The sequence below is a fragment of the Thalassophryne amazonica genome, chromosome 18 (assembly GCF_902500255.1).
Source record: "Thalassophryne amazonica chromosome 18, fThaAma1.1, whole genome shotgun sequence".
NCBI classification, from domain to species: Eukaryota; Metazoa; Chordata; class Actinopteri; order Batrachoidiformes; family Batrachoididae; genus Thalassophryne; species Thalassophryne amazonica.
Genome location: NC_047120.1, coordinates 31,912,323 through 31,931,519, shown reverse-complemented (window position 1 = coordinate 31,931,519; position 19,197 = coordinate 31,912,323). Strand labels below are relative to the sequence as shown.

The following is a 19,197-nucleotide window of genomic DNA, read 5'->3' as shown; positions in this document are numbered from 1 at the left end:
ATTAAATATTGTTTTTAACATTTTCAGTGTTATTTAATTTATTAACTTAGACTTTGACAGAAACATGCAAAAAATAACTTTGATCTTACAAATATTACAACATAAATATAATTTTTTTTATTATTCTTGCATGTGTCTAAAACCACTGAAAATGAGTTAAAATAAGGCTTGCAAAAAATGTTTGTTGTGTGTGTGTAAAAAAAACAACAAAAAAAAAAACAAAAACATATAGCTTCGGGGGGCCGCGGATCCAGGGGCCCGTGGTGCCCCGAAGCTATGAGGCACGATTACATAATTTAGTTGGTACTAAAATGGTCCTAGCTGGAACCATGAACAGAACCAACAAGTCTCATTTGTTGCCGGAATGAATTAGAGCAGAGACACTTTCAACTAACTTGACGTAACTTTTGTGATGATATTGGGAAGTGTAATTTTAACGATAATTTACTTTTCAGGGAAGATTTTGCAGCGTGACTTAAACCAGTGACCGTGTTCTATATTACAATAAAGGCAAACCTGTCCCTAACCCCCAGCCCTTAATACTTGACTAAATTGTTTGTTTTAAATGTCATTCCAACTGGCTTTAAAAACGAATCTTAAAATCTAACACCTACTCATTCAGATCTTTTTTTATTATTATTATTATTCTTGGTTGGGATTCAGCTTTATGGTTCATTGCCATCTTCTGCACAGCAGTGTGAATCAGACAGTACCACATTCAGATAATTATACAGGAGCAGTTTGTCAAGTGTAGACACCACCATGTTGTGGCTGTAGATGATAATACAGTTTCTGTGTAGGCTCTCAGTTGTCCAGGTGGTTTCCATAATAGAAAAGCTTGAATCTTCTACTGGACTGGGTTGCTTGACGTGAGGACGTTTTGCTTCAAATCACAGAAGCTTCCTCAGCTAAAATTCTTGCTCTGGTAGAAGTCAGACTACCAGAGCAAGAATTTTATTGCTCTGGTAGTCTGGTAGTTTTTTTATTGCTAAAAATTTTTTCTATTTTTTATTGATTTGAAGCTAAATGTCTTCACGTCAAGCAACCCAGTCCAGTAGAAGATTCAAGCTTCTCTACTATGATAATACAGTGCTTTTTGACATAATGTTGCTTTGAAATCAGGTTTGTAGTCTAGAAGTAAATACCACAATTTGAAAGATCTGATTTGCTTCAAAGTGGAGATACAGAGGGACAAAATTACTCCAAGGCACAAATGATTTTACTTTTACCAAACTATAAACTGACAAATGATGCAGTTGTGGTTCAAGACGTTTTGTACCTGAATAATTCCTGAAAATTTCATGCATGTGAATATTTTAAAAGTGACGACTTAACTGAAATTTGCATATTTTCCGTACCATTTATTTTACACTAAAATCGGTGTCACAGCTAATGTGTCTAAAGGAAGATATAAGGTTTAAATTTTCTGTGGTTTTCTGTGGTAATAAAAACATTATTTGGTGAAAATATGAAGCAAATTGCAGATGGGAAGATTTTCTGAAATCTGGTGATTTAAAGCAGCTTTACATTTTTTTGTGCATCATATCATCACAGTTGATCACAAGCCGCTCTGGTCTATTGCAGTATTGGGTGCACAGAGCTGAAAAAAAATGGAGCAGGAACCAGATAGGTCTATGTCTTGACTAGACAAATAAATAAAACCTGAGCTTTAACTAATGTTTTGCCATCAGTAGAAAGCAACTTGTGCTAGTTTAGACATTTCTGTGTAACCATAACATGAAGCTCATCACTGTCTGTCTGTCTGCATATACAGACTGGACCTAGTGGAAAGTTTCGTGTGTGATTCTGAGCTGAGGCAAACCTGCCAGGAGGACTTGTTGAGGCGGTTTCCTGATCTTCACCGATTGGCTAAGAAATTCCACCGTCATAATGCGACCCTGCAGGACTGCTACCGGGTCTACCAGGCTGTAAGCCAGATCCCCACCCTCATCTCAGCCCTGGAGCGGTACTCAGGTACACGTGGTCGCAGTGTGTCTGTGCTGTGATGCCACTTTGATTTGATCAAACACAATTTCAGTAGATAAAAGTGTCTTCAGTTATTGAAGCCAGATGATGCCTGTTTACTGATTACACAACCCCTGGCAAAAATTATGGAATTATCGGCCTCGGATGATGTTCATTCAGTTGTTTAATTTTGTAGAAAAAAAGCAGATCACAGACATGAGACAAAACTAAAGTAATTTCAAATGGCAACTTTCTGGCTTTAAGAAACACTATAAGAAATCAGGAAAAAAAACTTAATGAGTGACAGTACTCTTCATCAATCTGGCTCTAACTTTCTCTGATTGCTGTTGCCAGATCAGCTTTGCAGGTTGGAGCCTTGTCATGGACCATTTTCTTCAACTTCCACCAAAGATTTTCAATTGGATTAAGATCCGTACTATTTGCAGGTCATGACATTGACCCTATGTGTCTTTTTGCAAGGAATGTTTTCAGTTTTTGCTCTATGGCAAGATGCGTTGTCATCTTGTGAAATGATTTCATCATCCCCAAACATCCTTTCAATTGATGGGATAAGAAAAGTGTCCAAAATACACTCAACAAAAATATAAACGCAACACTTTTGGTTTTGCTCCCATTTTGTATGCGATGAACTCAAAGATCTAAAACTTTTTCCACATACACAATATCACCATTTCCCTCAAATATTGTTCACAAACCAGTCTAAATCTGTGATAGTGAGCACTTCTCCTTTGCGGAGTTAATCCACCCCACCTCACAGGTGTGCCATATCAAGATGCTGATTAGACACCATGATTAGTGCACAGGTGTGCCTTAGACTGCCCACAATAAAAGGCCACTCTGAAAGGTGCAGTTTTCTCACATAGCACAATGCCACAGATGTCGCAAGATTTGAGGGAGCGTGCAATTGGCATGCTGACAGCAGGAATGTCAACCAGAGCTGTTGCTCGTATATTGAATGTTCATTTCTCTACCATAAGCCGCCTCCAAAGGCGTTTCAGAGAATTTGGCAGTACATCCAACCAGCCTCACAACCGCAGACCACGTGTAACCACACCAGCCCAGGACCTCCACATCCAGCATGTTCACCTCCAAGGTCGTCTGAGACCAGCCACTCGGACAGCTGCTGAAACAATCGGTTTGCATAACCAAAGAATTTCTGCACAAACTGTCAGAAACCGTCTCAGGGAAGCTCATCTGCATGCTCGTCGTCCTCATCGGGGTCTCGACCTGACTCCAGTTCGTCGTCGTAACGGACTTGAGTGGTCAAATGCTCACATTCGCTGGCGTTTGGCACGGTGGAGAGTTGTTCTCTTCACGGATGAATCCCGGTTCACACTGTCCAGGGCAGATGGCAGACAGCGTGTGTGGAGTCGTGTGGGTGAGCGGTTTTCTGATGTCAATGTTGTGGATCGAGTGGCCCATGGTGGCGGTGGGGTTATGGTATGGGCAGGCATCTGTTATGGACAAAGAACACAGGTGCATTTTATTGATGGCATTTTGAATGCACAGAGATACCGTGACGAGATCCTGAGGCCCATTGTTGTGCCATACATCCAAGAACATCACCTCATGTTGCAGCAGGATAATGCACGGCCCCATGTTGCAAGGATCTGTACACAATTCTTGGAAGCTGAAAATGTCCCAGTTCTTGCATGTTTGGGATGCTCTGGACCGGCGTATACGACAGCGTGTACCAGTTCCTGCCAATATCCAGCAACTTCGCACAGCCATTGAAGAGGAGTGGATCAACATTCCACAGGCCACAATTGACAACCTGATCAACTCTATGCGAAGGAGATGTGTTGCACTGCATGAGGCAAATGGTGGTCACACCAGATACTGACTGGTATCCCCCCCAATAAAACAAAACTGCACCTTTCAGAGTGGCCTTTATTGTGGACAGTCTAAGGCACACCTGTGCACTAATCATGGTGTCTAATCAGCATCTTGATATGGCACACCTGTGAGGTGGGATGGATTATCTCAGCAAAGGAGAAGTGCTCACTATCACAGATTTAGACTGGTTTGTGAACAATATTTGAGGGAAATGGTGATATTGTGTATGTGGAAAAAGTTTTAGATCTTTGAGTTCATCTTATACAAAATGGGAGCAAAACCAAAAGTGTTGCGTTTATATTTTTGTTGAGTGTATCAACGTAAACTTGTGCATTTATTGATGATGTAATGACAGCCATCTCCCCAGTGCCTTTACCTGACATGCAGCCCCATATCATCAATGACTGTGGAAATTTACATGTTCTGTTCAGGCAGTCATCTTTATAAATCTCATTGGAACGGCGCCAAACAAAAGTTCCAGCATCATCACCTTGCCCAATGCAGATTCGAGATTCATCAATGAATATGACTTTCATCCAGTCATCCACAGTCCACGATTGCTTTTCCTTAGCCCATTGTAACCTTGTTTTTTCTGTTTAGGTGTTAATGATGTAAATGCCATTTTCTTTAGGCGGTTTCTAACAGTTCAGTCACAGACGTTGACTCCAGTTTCCTCCCATTCGTTCCTCATTTGTTTTGTTGTGCATTTTCGATTTTTGAGACATACTGCTTTAAGTTTTCTGTCTTGACGCTTTGATGTCTTCCTTGGTCTACCAGTATGTTTGCCTTTAACAACCATCCCATGTTGTTTGTCTTTGGTCCAGAGTTTAGACACACCTGACTGAACAACCAACATCTTTTGCAACATTGCGTGATGATTTACCCTCTTTTAAGAGTTTGATAATCCTCTCCTTTGTTTCAATTGACATCTCTCATGTTGGAGCCACGATTCATGTCAGTCCACTTGGTGCAACAGCTCTCCAAGGTGTGATCACTCCTTTTTAGATGCAGACTAACGAGCAGATCTGATTTGATGCAGGTGTTAGTTTTGGGGATGAAAATTTACAGGGTGATTCCATAATTTTTTCCTCAGAATTGAGTGAGTCCATATTTTTTTTCCCTCTGCTTGGTCTAAAAAAAGTAACCGTTACTGACTGCCACAATTTTTTTCCTGATTTCTTATAGTGTTTATGTCGGATAGTTGCCATTTGAAATGACTTTAGTTTTGTGTCATGTCTGTGGTCTGCTTTTTTTCTACAAAATTAAACAACTGAATGAACATCCTCCGAGGCCGGTGATTCCATAATTTTGCCAGGGGTTGTACTTTACCATTGCATGATTTCTTGTGTGTGTGTATATGTTTGTATATATATGTGTATATATAAATGTGTGTGTGTGTGTGTCTATGTGTGTGCGCGTGTGTGTGCGCGCATGCGTGTGTGTGTGTGTATGTGTGTGTCTGTGTGTGTGTGTGTGTGTATATGTGGTGTGTGTGTGTGTGTGTATATGTGTGTGTCTGTGTGTGTGTGTATATGTGTGTGTCTGTGTGTGTGTGTATATGTGTGGTGTGTGTGTGTGTCTGTGTGTGTGTGTATATGTGTGTGTCTGTGTGTGTGTCTGTGTGTGTGTGTATATGTGTGTGTGTGTGTGTCTGTGTGTGTGTGTATATGTGTGTGTCTGTGTGTGTGTCTGTGTGTGTGTGTATATGTGTGTGTCTGTGTGTGTGTCTGTGTGTGTGTGTATATGTGTGTGTGTGTGTGTGGTGTGTGTGTGTGTGTGTGTGTGCTGTGTGTGTCTGTGTGTGTGTGTGTGTGTGTCTGTGTGTGTGTGTGTATGTGTGTGTGTGTGTGTGTGTGTGTGTGTGTGTCTGTGTGTGTGTGTGTGTGTGTGTGTGTGTGTGTGTGTGTGTGTGTGTGTGTGTGTGTGTGTGTCTGTGTGTGTGTGTGTATATGTGTGTGTGTGTGTGTGTGTGTATGTGTGTGTGTGTGTGTATGTGTGTGTGTGTGTGTGTGTGTATATGTGTGTGTGTGTGTGTGTGTGTGTATGTGTTGTGTGTGTGTGTGTGTGTGTGTGTGTGTGTGTGTGTGTGTGTGTGTGTGTGTGTGTATGTGTGTGTGTGTGTGTGTGTGTGTATTCAACTCATGGGTATGGATTGAAAAATAAAATCATGGAGATTAAAGCATTAAAATTTTAATAATTTAGTTTTTCTGTGTTTGTTGTTGTTTGATTTACACCACACACCGCTGGTGTTTCAAACTGGTGTTTCAATATATATGCCTTTATCATCTTATATTTGATACAGTGCATTCCTTGTCATACATTTCTACAGACATTGATTTTCTGGCTTCTGTAGATTAAATTTCTTGCTGTTTGTGTTTTTGTAGGCAGCTACCGGGTTCTATTGGAAGCAGTCTTCCTTTCTCCTCTTACAGACTTGCAGGCTGACTTCACAAAGTACCAAGAGATGATTGAGACCACTCTGGACATGAACCAGGTATTGTGGATTAAGGTTTACGATAAGGTGCCACATCATCATGTTTGGAGGTGCACGAATAAGCAAGTGATGTGATCTGTAAGTGAGCGAGGATCTGGGTTAGAAGCATTATTACAGTATAAAAGACAAGACTCAAGATATAATATGTCTCTTACAAGGATCTTCTGGAGGTGTTTTATTTATTCATTTTTTTCGTTGTTACAAATATTGACTTCTGTGATGAAACATTTTTCTCCTTGGTGCATACATTTTGCACGACATTGTACTTTGCAACACCAGAACGGAGGATGTAGAATCAAGAAGAAGCTGGAGAATGGATGATTTTTCAGAAGAAGACAGAATACATTTGAGGTTGATTGAATTTCAGAATTCACATTGGCTTGCAGAGTTGAAAAGGAGTAAATAAGTTTGAATACTTGGGTCAGTGGTAGCCAAAACAGAGAATTGGGTGCAGAAATAAGAGTTCAGTCTCGGTGGAACAACTGGATAAGATGATCAGAAGTGCTTTTTGTGAGACGGATTAAGATCAAGGTTAAAGGTCAGGTTTGTAAGACCAAGAGTGAATAATGGGGTGGAGACATGGGCAAGGAAGAAAGTGCAGCAGTTGGTTGTGCCAGAAATGAGAATGTTTAGATTGATGTATGGAGTTAAGACTGAACAGCATAAACATCAAAATTTGGAGAAATGTTTCAGAAGGTATGTCGAATATACAACCCCTGGCAATAATTGGGAATCACCGGCCTCGGAGGATGTTCATTCAGTTGTTTAATTTTGTAGAAAAAAAAAGCAGATCACAGACATGACACAAAACTAAAGTCATTTCAAATGGCAACTTTCTGGCTTTAAGATACACTATAAGAAATCAGGAAAAATAATTGTGGCAGTCAGTAACGGTTACTTTTTTAGACCAAGCAGAGGGGAAAAAATATGGACTCACTCAATTCTGAGGAATAAATTATGGAATCACCCTGTAAATTTTCATCTTCAAAACTAACACCCGTATCAAATCAGATCTGCTTGTTAGTCTGCATCTAAAAAGGAGTGATCACACCTTGGAGAGCTGTTGCACCAAGTGTACTGACATGAATCATGGCTCCAACACGAGAGATGTCAATTGAAACAAAGGAGAGGATTATCAAACTCTTAAGAGGGTAAATCATTACGCAGTGTTGCAAAAGATGTTGGTTGTTCACAGTCAGCTGTGTCTAAACTCTGGACCAAATACAAATAACATGGGAAGGTTGTTAAAGGCAAACATACTGGTAGACCAAGGAAGACATCAGAGCATCAAGACAGAAAACGTAAAGCAACATGTCTCAAAAATCGAAAATGCACAACAAAACGAATGGGAGGAAACTGGAGTCAACGTCTGTGACCGAACTGTAAGAAACCGCCTAAAGGAAATGGGATTTACGTACGTACTTTGATTAAAAAGTCGATTGGACAACGGAGGAAACTTGTGGGGTGACATCAAAAATGCTGTTTCTGAGGCAAAACTAAGAAATGCAGAGGAATTGGGGAATGTAGCAAAGTCGTCCTGGGCTGGAATGCCTGTTCACAGTTGCCTGAAGTTGGTCAACTCCATGCAACACAGATGTGAAGCAGTTCTCAGGAACAGTGGTTATACAACTAAATATTAGTTCAGTGATTCACAGAAAAGATTTTCACTTTATACAGTAAATGTTTGACTTTGCAAAAAAAAAAAAATGCGGACACTATTTTTTTGAACAGACTGATACTACTTTTTCTTCATGTTCTGTAAAGTAATAACGGATTTGATAAATTTTTCTTAATCTTTTTATTTGGAACAGAATGTGCAGTGTTCCCACTGAATTTGTGTGTATGGAAATAAAAGCTATTTTTAGGATTTTGAGTTTTTTTTTTTTTTTTTTTTGACACGCTGTTATTATTTTGAACACAACTGTATTTCCTTATCAACGAACCTAACTTTTGTGCTCTTGGCTAACGCTGAAACTGCCCAGCCTCGGTGTTGTACATCTGGGTATCTGCAGACTGACACATGACAAACTTAAAGCAGTATGTCTCAAAAATCGAAAATGCACAACAAAACAAATGAGGAATGAATGGGAGGAAACTGGAGTCAACGTCTGTGACCGAACTGTAAGAAACCACCTAAAGGAAATGGGATTTACATACAGAAAAGCTAAACGAAAGCCATCATTAACACCTAAACAGAAAAAAACAAGGTTACAATGGGCTAAGGAAAAGCAATCGTGGACTGTGGATGACTGGATGAAAGTCATATTCAGTGATGAATCTCGAATCTGCATTGGGCAAGGTGATGATGCTGGAACTTTTGTTTGGTGCCGTTCCAATGAGATTTATAAAGATGACTGCCTGAACAGAACATGTAAATTTCCACAGTCATTGATGATATGGGGCTGCATGTCAGGTAAAGGCACTGGGGAGATGGCTGTCATTACATCATCAATAAATGCACAAGTTTACATTGATATTTTGGACACTTTTCTTATCACATCAATTGAAAGGATGTTTGGGGATGATGAAATCATTTTTCAAGATGATAATGCATCTTGCTATAGAGCAAAAACTGTGAAAACATTCCTTGCAAAAAGACACATAGGGTCAATGTCATGGCCTGCAAATAGTCCGGATCTTAATCCAATTGAAAATCTTTGGAAGTTGAAGAAAATGGTCCATGACAAGGCTCCAACCTGCAAAGCTGATCTGGCAACAGCAATCAGAGAAAGTTGGAGCCAGATTGATGAAGAGTACTGTTCACTCATTAAGTCCATGCCTCAGAGAATGCAAGCTGTTATAGAAGCCAGAGGTGGTGCAACAAAATAGTAGTGATGTGTTGGAGCGTTCTTTTGTTTTTCATGATTCCATAATTTTTTCCTCAGAATTGAGTGATTCCATTTTTTTTCCCTCTGCTTGGTCTAAAAAAGTAACCGTTACTGACTGCCACAATTTTTTATCCTGATTTCTTATAGTGTTTCTTAAAGCCAGAAAGTTGCCATTTGAAATGACTTTAGTTTTGTGTCATGTCTGTGATCTGCTTTTTTTTCTACAAAATTAAACAACTGAATGAACATCCTCCGAGGCCGGTGAGTCCATAATTTTTGCCAGGGGTTGTAGCTGGGCAATTGCCAGCCCCCCATGTCATTCAATCTTTTGTCACAACACATAAATCGATAATTCTGCCAGTTTAAAAAGCGCGTTGACTGAAGCCTTAAGACACTGGAGGGTTTATTTGAACTTGAGAATGCTTGACTAACAAAAAAAAATAGAAGTATACTTTTAAATGTGCAACACATTTATTTGCTGTAACAAAGCAGTACAAATTAGCTTGCCTTGTAACTTATTAAAATAATGAAATATGTCATGGCAGAAAACATCTCAGATAGGTATATTTGCTATAGGAAATGGCTGTGTACTTTGTCATGCAAGCTAAAAATTTTGATTGATTGGCAGCTGTTATGTTTACGCTTCGTGCCCATATCGTGTTTTTTGTATTTTTTGTTGTTGTTGTTCTCCTCCTGGTAGAAAAGCACTGATAAATGCTTTTAAATAAATGTTTATTTATATAACCATAAAACTGCTAAACATATATTGTGTATGGTGATAAAGGTACTCGCCTTCAGCAGGAGCACAGCATCTTATCAGTCTCTTAGCTGACATTCAGAAAAAAAAAAGTTATAAGCATGAGGCATGTTATCCGAGTAAACCTGTACAAGTCTTATCACTGAAATTAAGCCAAATTTGATCATGATCCCAAATCAAGAATGTTTAATCTCCCAGCACCAATATTGACGTGGTTTGGACACATGATGGATTGAAAGACTGATGAGAACTGATGCACAGAGAAAGAGAAAAGGTAGAGGCACATTGATAGAATAAAGGAAGACTTGAAAGAAAAAAGGACGGCTGAGTGCGGAGAAGGTGAAGGAGACTATTTGATTTCTATGCATTTGTCCGTTTAGTTTTTCCTGATATGTGTTTAGATTGATCACCATGAGTTCCTCGTAAAGGCGTCATTTGACCCTGTGCTGAGTGAGCTTAGAGAAAAGATGGACAGCCTGGAGAAGAGTATGCAAGCAGTGCTGAACAGTGCAGCTCGAGAACTGGGTAATTATTTTTCTCTCACGTGCACACACTCTACAACAGAGGTCTCAAACTCGTTCCACAAAGGGCCAAGAGGGTGCAGGCTTTCTTTGCAACCACCCAGTCCACAAGGTGATTTCACTGATTAACATCACTTTGAGCAGCTGTAATCAGTTAATCATTGAAATCACCCGGTGGAGTTGGTGGTTGCAAAGAAAGCCTTCACCCTCTTGGGTCTTTCTGGAATGAGTTTGAGACGTCTGCTCTACAAGGACAAACATATAGTTGATGCACATCTTCAGCTACTGCTTTGTATATTTTGAGTCACTTGGGAAAGAACTGTGTCATCCTAAGGCTTCCGGAAGTTTTCCATTGTATCAGTGGCAACGTACAACGATGTGTCAGTCTGATACCTCGTTATTGGTTAAAGTTCTGCGTTTGCAAAACTGAGGTTCAGTGGCTCGTACTGACATTCCACAGTCCTTCAAGCTATGAGTCCATTCTAGGAGCATGCGCTAGTGCCACCTCGCCGCATCCACAACACCGTGGCACCTCCTTGGGTCCTGGATGGCAACAACCAAAACAGACCACTGTCCATCCTCACCTCTAAAATGTAACCAGCTGTCACCCAGTCAAAACTGGCTCTCTCACAATGCAAGTGATACTCTGCATTTTAGTCTCCTTAAGTAATCACTTATAGGGATGGGTATTGATAAGATTTTATCTATTGATTCCGCTTATCGATCTGATTCCTTATCGATTCCCTTATCAAAACCTCTTGCGAATTTTCTGTGTACTGAAAGTCGGCTTTACAGATTTTCTATGTCAACAGCATTTTATTGAGTCTTAAAGTAAATATGAAATTGGTTGCTGAATCCTTGATCTCTGGACTTAAATGCAAAGAAACAAAATCTCTAGTTTTTGTCAAAAGCATTTCCTTTCAGACATTAATGGCATGAATGTCACTCCATAGCCTCTGAGCTGAGCTCAGCCGGCTGCACGTCAGCATCAGTGTAATGCATAAAAAATGCAGGGGCTCTCATTTTGGGAGGGAAAAAATGTTTTAGGTGTCATTTGATTTAAAATGGCGATTCACTTTGAAGCTATTAATTGCGGACGGACTCTAATTTGACCCGGCAGAGAGTGGCGCAGTGTTTGGAGCTGTGCAAATGGAATGGGGGACAATTCTCTTTTCTTGCCTACGACAAGAGTCCCAGTTAGTGACTTTAATCCACACAAAAGTGACTCATGATTAACATCTTTAAATGGCTTTGAGAGGGGCTAAGAAGCGGACTTGCCGCTTCTGAAAAGCATCGAAGCAGAGAACCAATGAAGCAGCGGGTCGGAGTTACATGCCAGTTACATCCTATGGAAAAAGCTTCCAAAATAAATAGTTGAAAGCAAAAAATTTGGCCAGAGCCCATGCCTACCATGGGGAAAATAAGTATTTGATAAACTGTTGATTCTGCAAGTTTTCCCACCTACAAAGAATCGCGATGTCTGTAATTCTTATCATAGGCACACTTCAACTGTGAGAGACAGAATCTTAAAAAAAAATAAAAAATCCAATCACATTGTATGATTTTTAAATCCTTAGTAAGTACATATGCTGTAGCTTGAGGCAGGAAGAAAGAAAGGTCTGCATAGACAGATTTTTATTATAGTCAGGTTTCCACATATCCCATCATACAAAACATAAAATGGAAATTTATGAAATGAGGTCTCTCTAGTGGCCTCTAAAATGCTCAAAACCTGTGGGCCCCCACCAGAGGTGCTGCCCCTAGACCATGCTGACGGCCTACGGCGGCACCCGATTCCCCACCGATTTTCAGTTTTGTTTTTTTTTTGTTTTTTTTTCTTTGCCCATTATCATCCCTGTAAAAGACACCTGTCCACACACTCGACCACACTCCAACCTGTCCACCATGGCCGAGACCAACGAGCTGTCTGTGGACACCAGGAACAAAATTGTAGACCTGCACAAGGCTGGATGAGCTACAGGACAACAGGCAAGCAGCTTGGTGAGAAGACAACAGCTGCTAGCATAATTATTAGAAAATGGAAGAAACACAAGATGACTGTCAATCTTCCTCAGTCTGGGGCTCCATGCCAGATCTCGCCTCGTGGGGTAAGAATGATTCTGAGAAAGCCCAGAACTACACGGGGTGACCTGGTAAATGACCTGAAGAGAGCTGGGACCACAGTCGCAAAGATTACATGAGTAACACACGACGCCGTCATGGTTTAAAATCCTGCAGGGCAGCAAGGTCCCCCTGCTTAAGCCAGCACATGTCCAGGCATGTTTGAAGTTCACCAGTGACCATCTGGATGATCCAGAGGAGTCATGGGAGACGGTCATGTGGTCAGATGAGAACAAAATTGAGCTTTTTTGTATCAACTGTACTCGCTGTGTTTGGAGGACTTGAACTCAATAGAAAATCTTTGGAGGGAGCTGAAACTCCAAACCTGAAAGATCTGGAGAAGATCTGTATGGAGGAGTGGACCAAAATCCCTGTTGCAGTGTGCAAACCTGGTCAAAAAATACAGGAAATGTCTGACCTCTGTAATTGCAAACAAATATTAAGGTTTGTTTTCCTGTTGTATCAAATACTTATTTCATGCAATAAAATGCAAATTATTTAAAAATCATACAATGTGATTTTCTGGATTTTTTTTTTTTTTTTTTTTAAGATTCTGTCTCACAGTTGAAGTGTACCTACGATAAAAATTACAGACCTCTCCAATCTTTGTCTGTGGGAAAACTTGCAAAATCGACAGTGTATCAAATACTTAATTTCCCCACTGTACGGCTTGTGAGGGCTGCTTCTCAGTCCAGGCAGGCAAACTCTTGATACCTCGTGTTTGTGTGTGCACATGCTGAGCGGCACACTATCTCTACTCGGGACATTCAGCTGGAGCATGTCTAATGTGCTGTCTGCGCACAGACTTCCCAGTTCAACGAATATCAGCTGCCTCACATAGAAATACTCATTGCTGTTCTTTGTTTGTGCTCTCTTTGGCTTAAACCCCTTATATTCCCAGTGAACAAATAAATATATATGTACTTTAAGGCAGGGGTAATGGAATTAGTGTGTGTATGTGTGTACAACCCCAATTCCATTGAAGTTGGGATGTTGTGTAAAATGTAAATAAAACAGAATCCAATAGTTTGCAAATTTTCTCCTACCTATATTCAATTGAATACACCACAAAGACAAGATATTTAATGTTCAAACTGATAAACTTTGTTTTTGTGCAAATATTTGCTCATTTTGAAATGGATGCCTGCAACACATTTCAAAAAAAGTTGGGACGGGGCAACAAAAGACTGGGAAAGTTGATGAATACTCAAAGAACACCTTATTGGAAACAGGTGAGTGTCATGACTGGGTATAAAAGGAGCATCCCCAAAAGGTTCAGCTGTTTACAAGCAAAGATGGGGTGAGCTTTGTGAACAACTGCGTGAAAAAATAGTCCAACTTTTTAAGAACAATGTTTCTCAATGTTCAATTGCAAGGAATTTAGGGATTCCATCATCTACAGTCCATAATACACCCCCTGGCAAAAATTATGGAATCACCGGCCTCGGAGGATGCTCATTCAGTTGTTTAATTTTGTAGAAAAAAAGCAGATCACAGACATGACACAAAGCTAAAGTCATTTCAAATGGCAACTTTCTGGCATTAAGAAACACTATAAGAAATCAAGAAAAAAAATTGTGGCAGTCAGTAACGGTTACTTTTTTTAGACCAAGCAGAGGGAAAAAAATATGGACTCACTCAATTCTGAGGAATAAATTATGGAATCACTGTAAATTTTCATTCTTAAATCTAACACCTGCATCGAATCAGATCTGCTCGTTAGTCTGCATCTAAAAAGGAGTGATCACACCTTGGAGAGCTGTTGCACCAAGTGAATCATGGCTCCAACACGAGAGATGTCAATTGAAACAAAGGAGAGGATAATTAAACTCTTAAAAGAGGGTAAATCATCACGCAATGTTGCAAAAGATGTTGGTTTCACAGTCAGCTGTGTCTAAACTTTGGACCAAATACAAACAACATGGGGAGGTTGTTAAAGGCAAACATACTGGCAGACCAAGGAAGACATCAAAGTGTCAAGGCAGAAAACTTAAAGCAATATGTCTCAAAAATCGAAAATGCACAACAAAACAAATGAGGAACGAATGGGAGGCAACTGGAGTTGACGTCTGACCGAACTGTAAGAAACCGCCTAAAGGAAATGGGATTTACATACAGAAAAGCTAAACGAAAGCCATCATTAAAAAAAAAGTTACAGTGGGCTAAGGAAAAGCAATCGTGGACTGTGAATGACTGGGTGAAAGTCATATTCAGTGATGAATCTCGAATCTGCATTGGGCAAGGTGATGATGCTGGAACTTTTGTTTGGTGCCGTTCCAATGAGATTTATAAAGATGACTGCCTGAAGAGAACATGTAAATTTCCACAGTCATTGATGATATGGGGCTGCATGTCAGGTAAAGGCACTGGGGAGATGGGTGTCGTTACATCATCAATAAATGCACAAGTTTACGTTGATATTTTGGACATTTTTATTATCCCATCAATTGAAAGGATGTTTGGGGATGATGAAATCATTTTTCAAGATGATAATGCATCTTGCTATAGAGCAAAAACTGTGAAAACATTCCTTGCAAAAAGACACATAGGGTCAATGTTATGGCCTGCAAATAGTCCGGATCTTAATCCAATTGAAAATCTTTGGTGGAAGTTGAATAAAATGGTCCATGACAAGGCTCCAACCTGCAAAGCTGATCTGGCAACAGCAATCAGAGAAAGTTGGAGCCAGATTGATAAAGAGTACTGTTTGTCACTCATTAAGTCCATGCCTCAGAGACTGCAAGCTGTTATAAAAGCCAGACGTGGTGCAACAAAATACTAGTGATGTGTTGGAGCGTTCTTTTGTTTTTCATGATTCCATAATTTTTTCGTCAGAATTGAGTGATTCCATATTTTTTTCCTTCTGCTTGGTCTAAAAAAGTAACCGTTACTGACTGCCACAATTTTTTTTCTTGATTTCTTAAAGCCAGAAAGTTGCCATTTGAAATGACTTTAGTTTTGTGTCATGTCTATGATCTGCTTTTTTTTCTACAAAATTAAACAACTGAATGAACATCCTCCGAGGCCGGTGATTCCATAATTTTTGCCAGGGGTTGTATAATCAGAAGAGTCAGAGAATCTGGAAAACTTTCTACACGTAAGCGGAAAGCCCAAAAACCAACATTGAATGACTGTGACCTTTGATCCCTCAGGCGCCACTGCATTAAAAACCAACATCATTGTGTAAAAGATCTTACCGCGTGGGCTCAGGAACACTTCAGAAAACCATTGTCAGTTAACACAGTTCGTCACTACATCTACAAGTGCAAGTTAAAACTTTACCATGCAAAGCGAAAGCAATACATCAACAACATCCAGAAATGCCGCCGCCTTCTCTGGGCCTGAGCTCATTTCAAATGGACAGACGCAAAGTGGAAACGTGTGCTGTGGTCTGAGTCCACGTTTCAATTGTTTTTGGAAATCATGGACGTCATGTCCTTCGGACAAAAGAGGAAAAAGACCATCCAGATTGTTACCAGCACAAAGTTCAAAAGCCAGCATCTGTGATGGCATGGGTGTTTGTGCCCATGGCATGGGCACGTTAAACATCTGTGATGGCACCATCAATTCTGAAAGGTACATCCAGGTTTTGGAGCAACACATGCTGCCATCCAAGCGATTGACAAGATATAGCAACTACTGACCCGACTGAGATGAAATTTACTGTTTTTGTTTTTTAAATGCATAAATAAACTATGCTATTGTCAAAGGAGTTTGGACATACAAGTTTAACTTTGATGGCTTAACTTTGATGAATGAAAATATCTTGAATGCTCAAAAAAGACTTAGTAAATAAAATTGCCATTATTATAGGACCAGGGCTGAAAGTCTCAGGATTTGATGGGGTTTGGTTTATAAATTGACCTGCAGCCTTAATGTTGTTTTTAGGTCTGGATGCTGGTAAGACTGTGAAGTTGGAGTCGAACGCCGTATTGGGCTTTTACCTACGCATCACTTGTAAGGAAGAGAAGAGCCTGAGGAACAACAAGAAGTTCACCACACTGGATGTTCAGAAGAACGGCGTGCGCTTCACAAACAGGTGTGCCTCATGGTTTAACTGCTGGCGTCCGCTTCAGAAAGCTCCCCTTTTCCCCTTTGTCAGCTGACCGTGTGTGCACTTTCACGTGTTCGCAGTAAGATGAGCTCTTTGAATGAGGATTACACAAAGAGCAGAGAGGAGTACGAGGAGGCTCAGAATGCCATCGTTAAAGAGATTATCAACATAGCCGCAGGTGAGGCATGTTGTCACACTTCTTGCATATTTGCATGCTACTGAGTTGATGCCAGCAGATGTCATGGAATTTGTCATGTTTAATCTTTTTTAGAATTGATTTGATTTGCATTTGAACACTGAGGATGTGTGTGCACTTTGAGTGTTATGTGGTAATCAGTTCTGCAAAGTTCCTATGAGTTGGAATGGCGTGCGAGTCCAGAATGTTTTTAGAACCTTAGACCTCAACAGTTCTAGGAAGAACTCGACCCTTTTATTTCCTGTTAATTATGTAATTTTTGAGTCTCATGCAATGCAATGAGAGTCTATGTAATGACTGATCTGTCTGTTGTCATCGTCATTAGTAGGGATGAGCATTGATAAGATTTTATCTATCGATTCCCCTTATTGATCCAATTCCTTATTGATTCCCTTATCGATACCACTTATGAATTTTCTGTCTACCAAAAGTAGGCTTTACAGGTTTTCTATGTCAACATTTTATTGAGTCTTAAAGTAAATAAATATGAAATTGGTCACTGGATCCTTAAACTCTGGACATAATAAACTCTACATGGTGCGTCCTTGATCTCTGGACATAAATAGAAATAAAATCTGTAGTTTTGTCAAAAGCATTTTCTTTCAGACTTTATTGGCATGAATGTCTTTCCATACATCTGAGCTGAGCTCTTGCAGCCAGCTGTGCTGCACATCAGGATGTAATTCATGAAGAATGCAGGACGTCTTATTTTGGGAGGAAAAAAACATTTTTGTCGATTGCAGTTTGTCTGTATTACAACGTTTGGAAAGAGGTGTCACTTTATTTAAAGCGGCGATTCACTTTGAAGTTATTAATTCCGGCCAGACTCTGTCTCGCTAGAGAGCAGAGAAGTGTTTGGAGCTGTGCCAATGGCACGGAGGACAATTCTCGTTTCTTGACTGCATCAAGACATGAGTCCCAGTTGGTGACTTTAATCCACACAAAAGTGACTCACGATTGACATATTTTAATGGCTTTGAGAGGAGTTAAGCGGACTTTCTTCTTCAAAAAAGCAGCGAATCAAAGAACCAACAAAGCAGCGGCTTGAAGCACTGCTTCAGTTGGTTCAAGCTTCAAAGTGGAGTCGTGCTGCAGAAACGGTTGATTACAGAGCTGGTGCAGGGTCTGTCATCAACGTAGAGGAATGATCATTTTCCAGACAAACACCCTCTGTCATCAACGTAGAGGAATGATCATTTTCCAGACAAACACCCTCAAAAATAACGGCCGCTCTGAAGGACCAATAAGGGAATCGTTAAGCAAAAAGGCTATTAATGTCAGTGGATCGAGTCAGTTCTTAACAATATCTGAAAAGAACTGGTTCTCGATTACGCAACTCTAGTCGCTAGGCACGTGGATCCTACGTCAGTTGTTTTTTTGTTTTTTTTTGTTGGCACTATATCCCCCAGTTACTTAAGCAGGAAGTAACTTGGACATGCACCTGTCACTTCTGGGTTGTCTTGGTGTCTTTCCTCACTCTTCTCCTTCTTGCACAGTCACTCAGTTTTTGAGAACTTGTCTACTCCATGGAGATTTACCGTAGAGTGCCATACTGTCTGTATTTCTTCATAATTGATGTGAATAAAGTCCAAGACATATTCAGTGGCAGCTTTAACATCAGAGAGCCTCGTCCACAACTACCACAAAAGACTCCAAGACTCCAAGCTGTCATTGATGTTAAACGGGGGCAACACATGGTATTAAGTACAGGAGTATGTAAACTTTTGATCAGGGTCATTTGGTCATAGTTTCTGTTGTCATTAGGGCTGAAACGATTAGTTGAGTAACTCGAATAATTTGATTACAAAAAATGTTTGAGGCAAATTCTGTGCCTCAAAGCTCCAGTACATCTGCCAGGCCTGTGTGTGGCGCTGTAACATCCCCAGAAAAAAACAGATGACGAGAGCATGCGCATAAACCGTGTAAGAGCTAATCAATGTAGCACCAAAAGCTACAACTTTACAACGTGACACAGAGTGAAATAAAGCTTTTTAAGAGAAAGACGGTCCAGACTGATCATCTGAAATAGACTGACTGTGCATTTAAAGCCAAGCAGTGTCTGTTTTTAAAAAACACACAGCCTGCTCTACGTGGGGAGTGACTATTGACTATTGATCCACAGTCGAAGTTTGTTATTCGCCCAGCGGTCGGCTGCTGTCTCTCTCTGCCCGGTGTGAAGGGCTCAGCACTCCCCTCACACCGGGCAAGTCACAACTCCGCCCCCTGGCCACACTGACAGTCTCTGAAAGAAGATCTCAGCAGAAGTCCACTCTTTCTGCTGTGTTGTGCTCAGACTCGCACTGAGTGTTTCGCTTTTTAATATTCACTTTTTTGAGCAACACATGCTTCACAAACACTGTAACTTACATAAAATAATAAAAAAAGTGACTGTGAGGCTTGCATG

General features: G+C 40.3%; 1 protein-coding gene across 1 annotated transcript in view; it reads left to right on the top strand.

The window, feature by feature from the left end:
* msh2 (mutS homolog 2 (E. coli)) overlaps positions 1-19,197 on the top strand; it is a 52,967-nt gene that overhangs the window by 17,806 nt on the left and 15,964 nt on the right. The window contains exons 7-11 of the mRNA XM_034194511.1: positions 1,775-1,974; positions 6,207-6,316; positions 10,303-10,426; positions 16,432-16,582; positions 16,678-16,775. Coding sequence (XP_034050402.1) covers positions 1,775-1,974; positions 6,207-6,316; positions 10,303-10,426; positions 16,432-16,582; positions 16,678-16,775 — 683 coding nt within the window. The remainder of the gene's footprint in view (positions 1-1,774; positions 1,975-6,206; positions 6,317-10,302; positions 10,427-16,431; positions 16,583-16,677; positions 16,776-19,197) is intronic.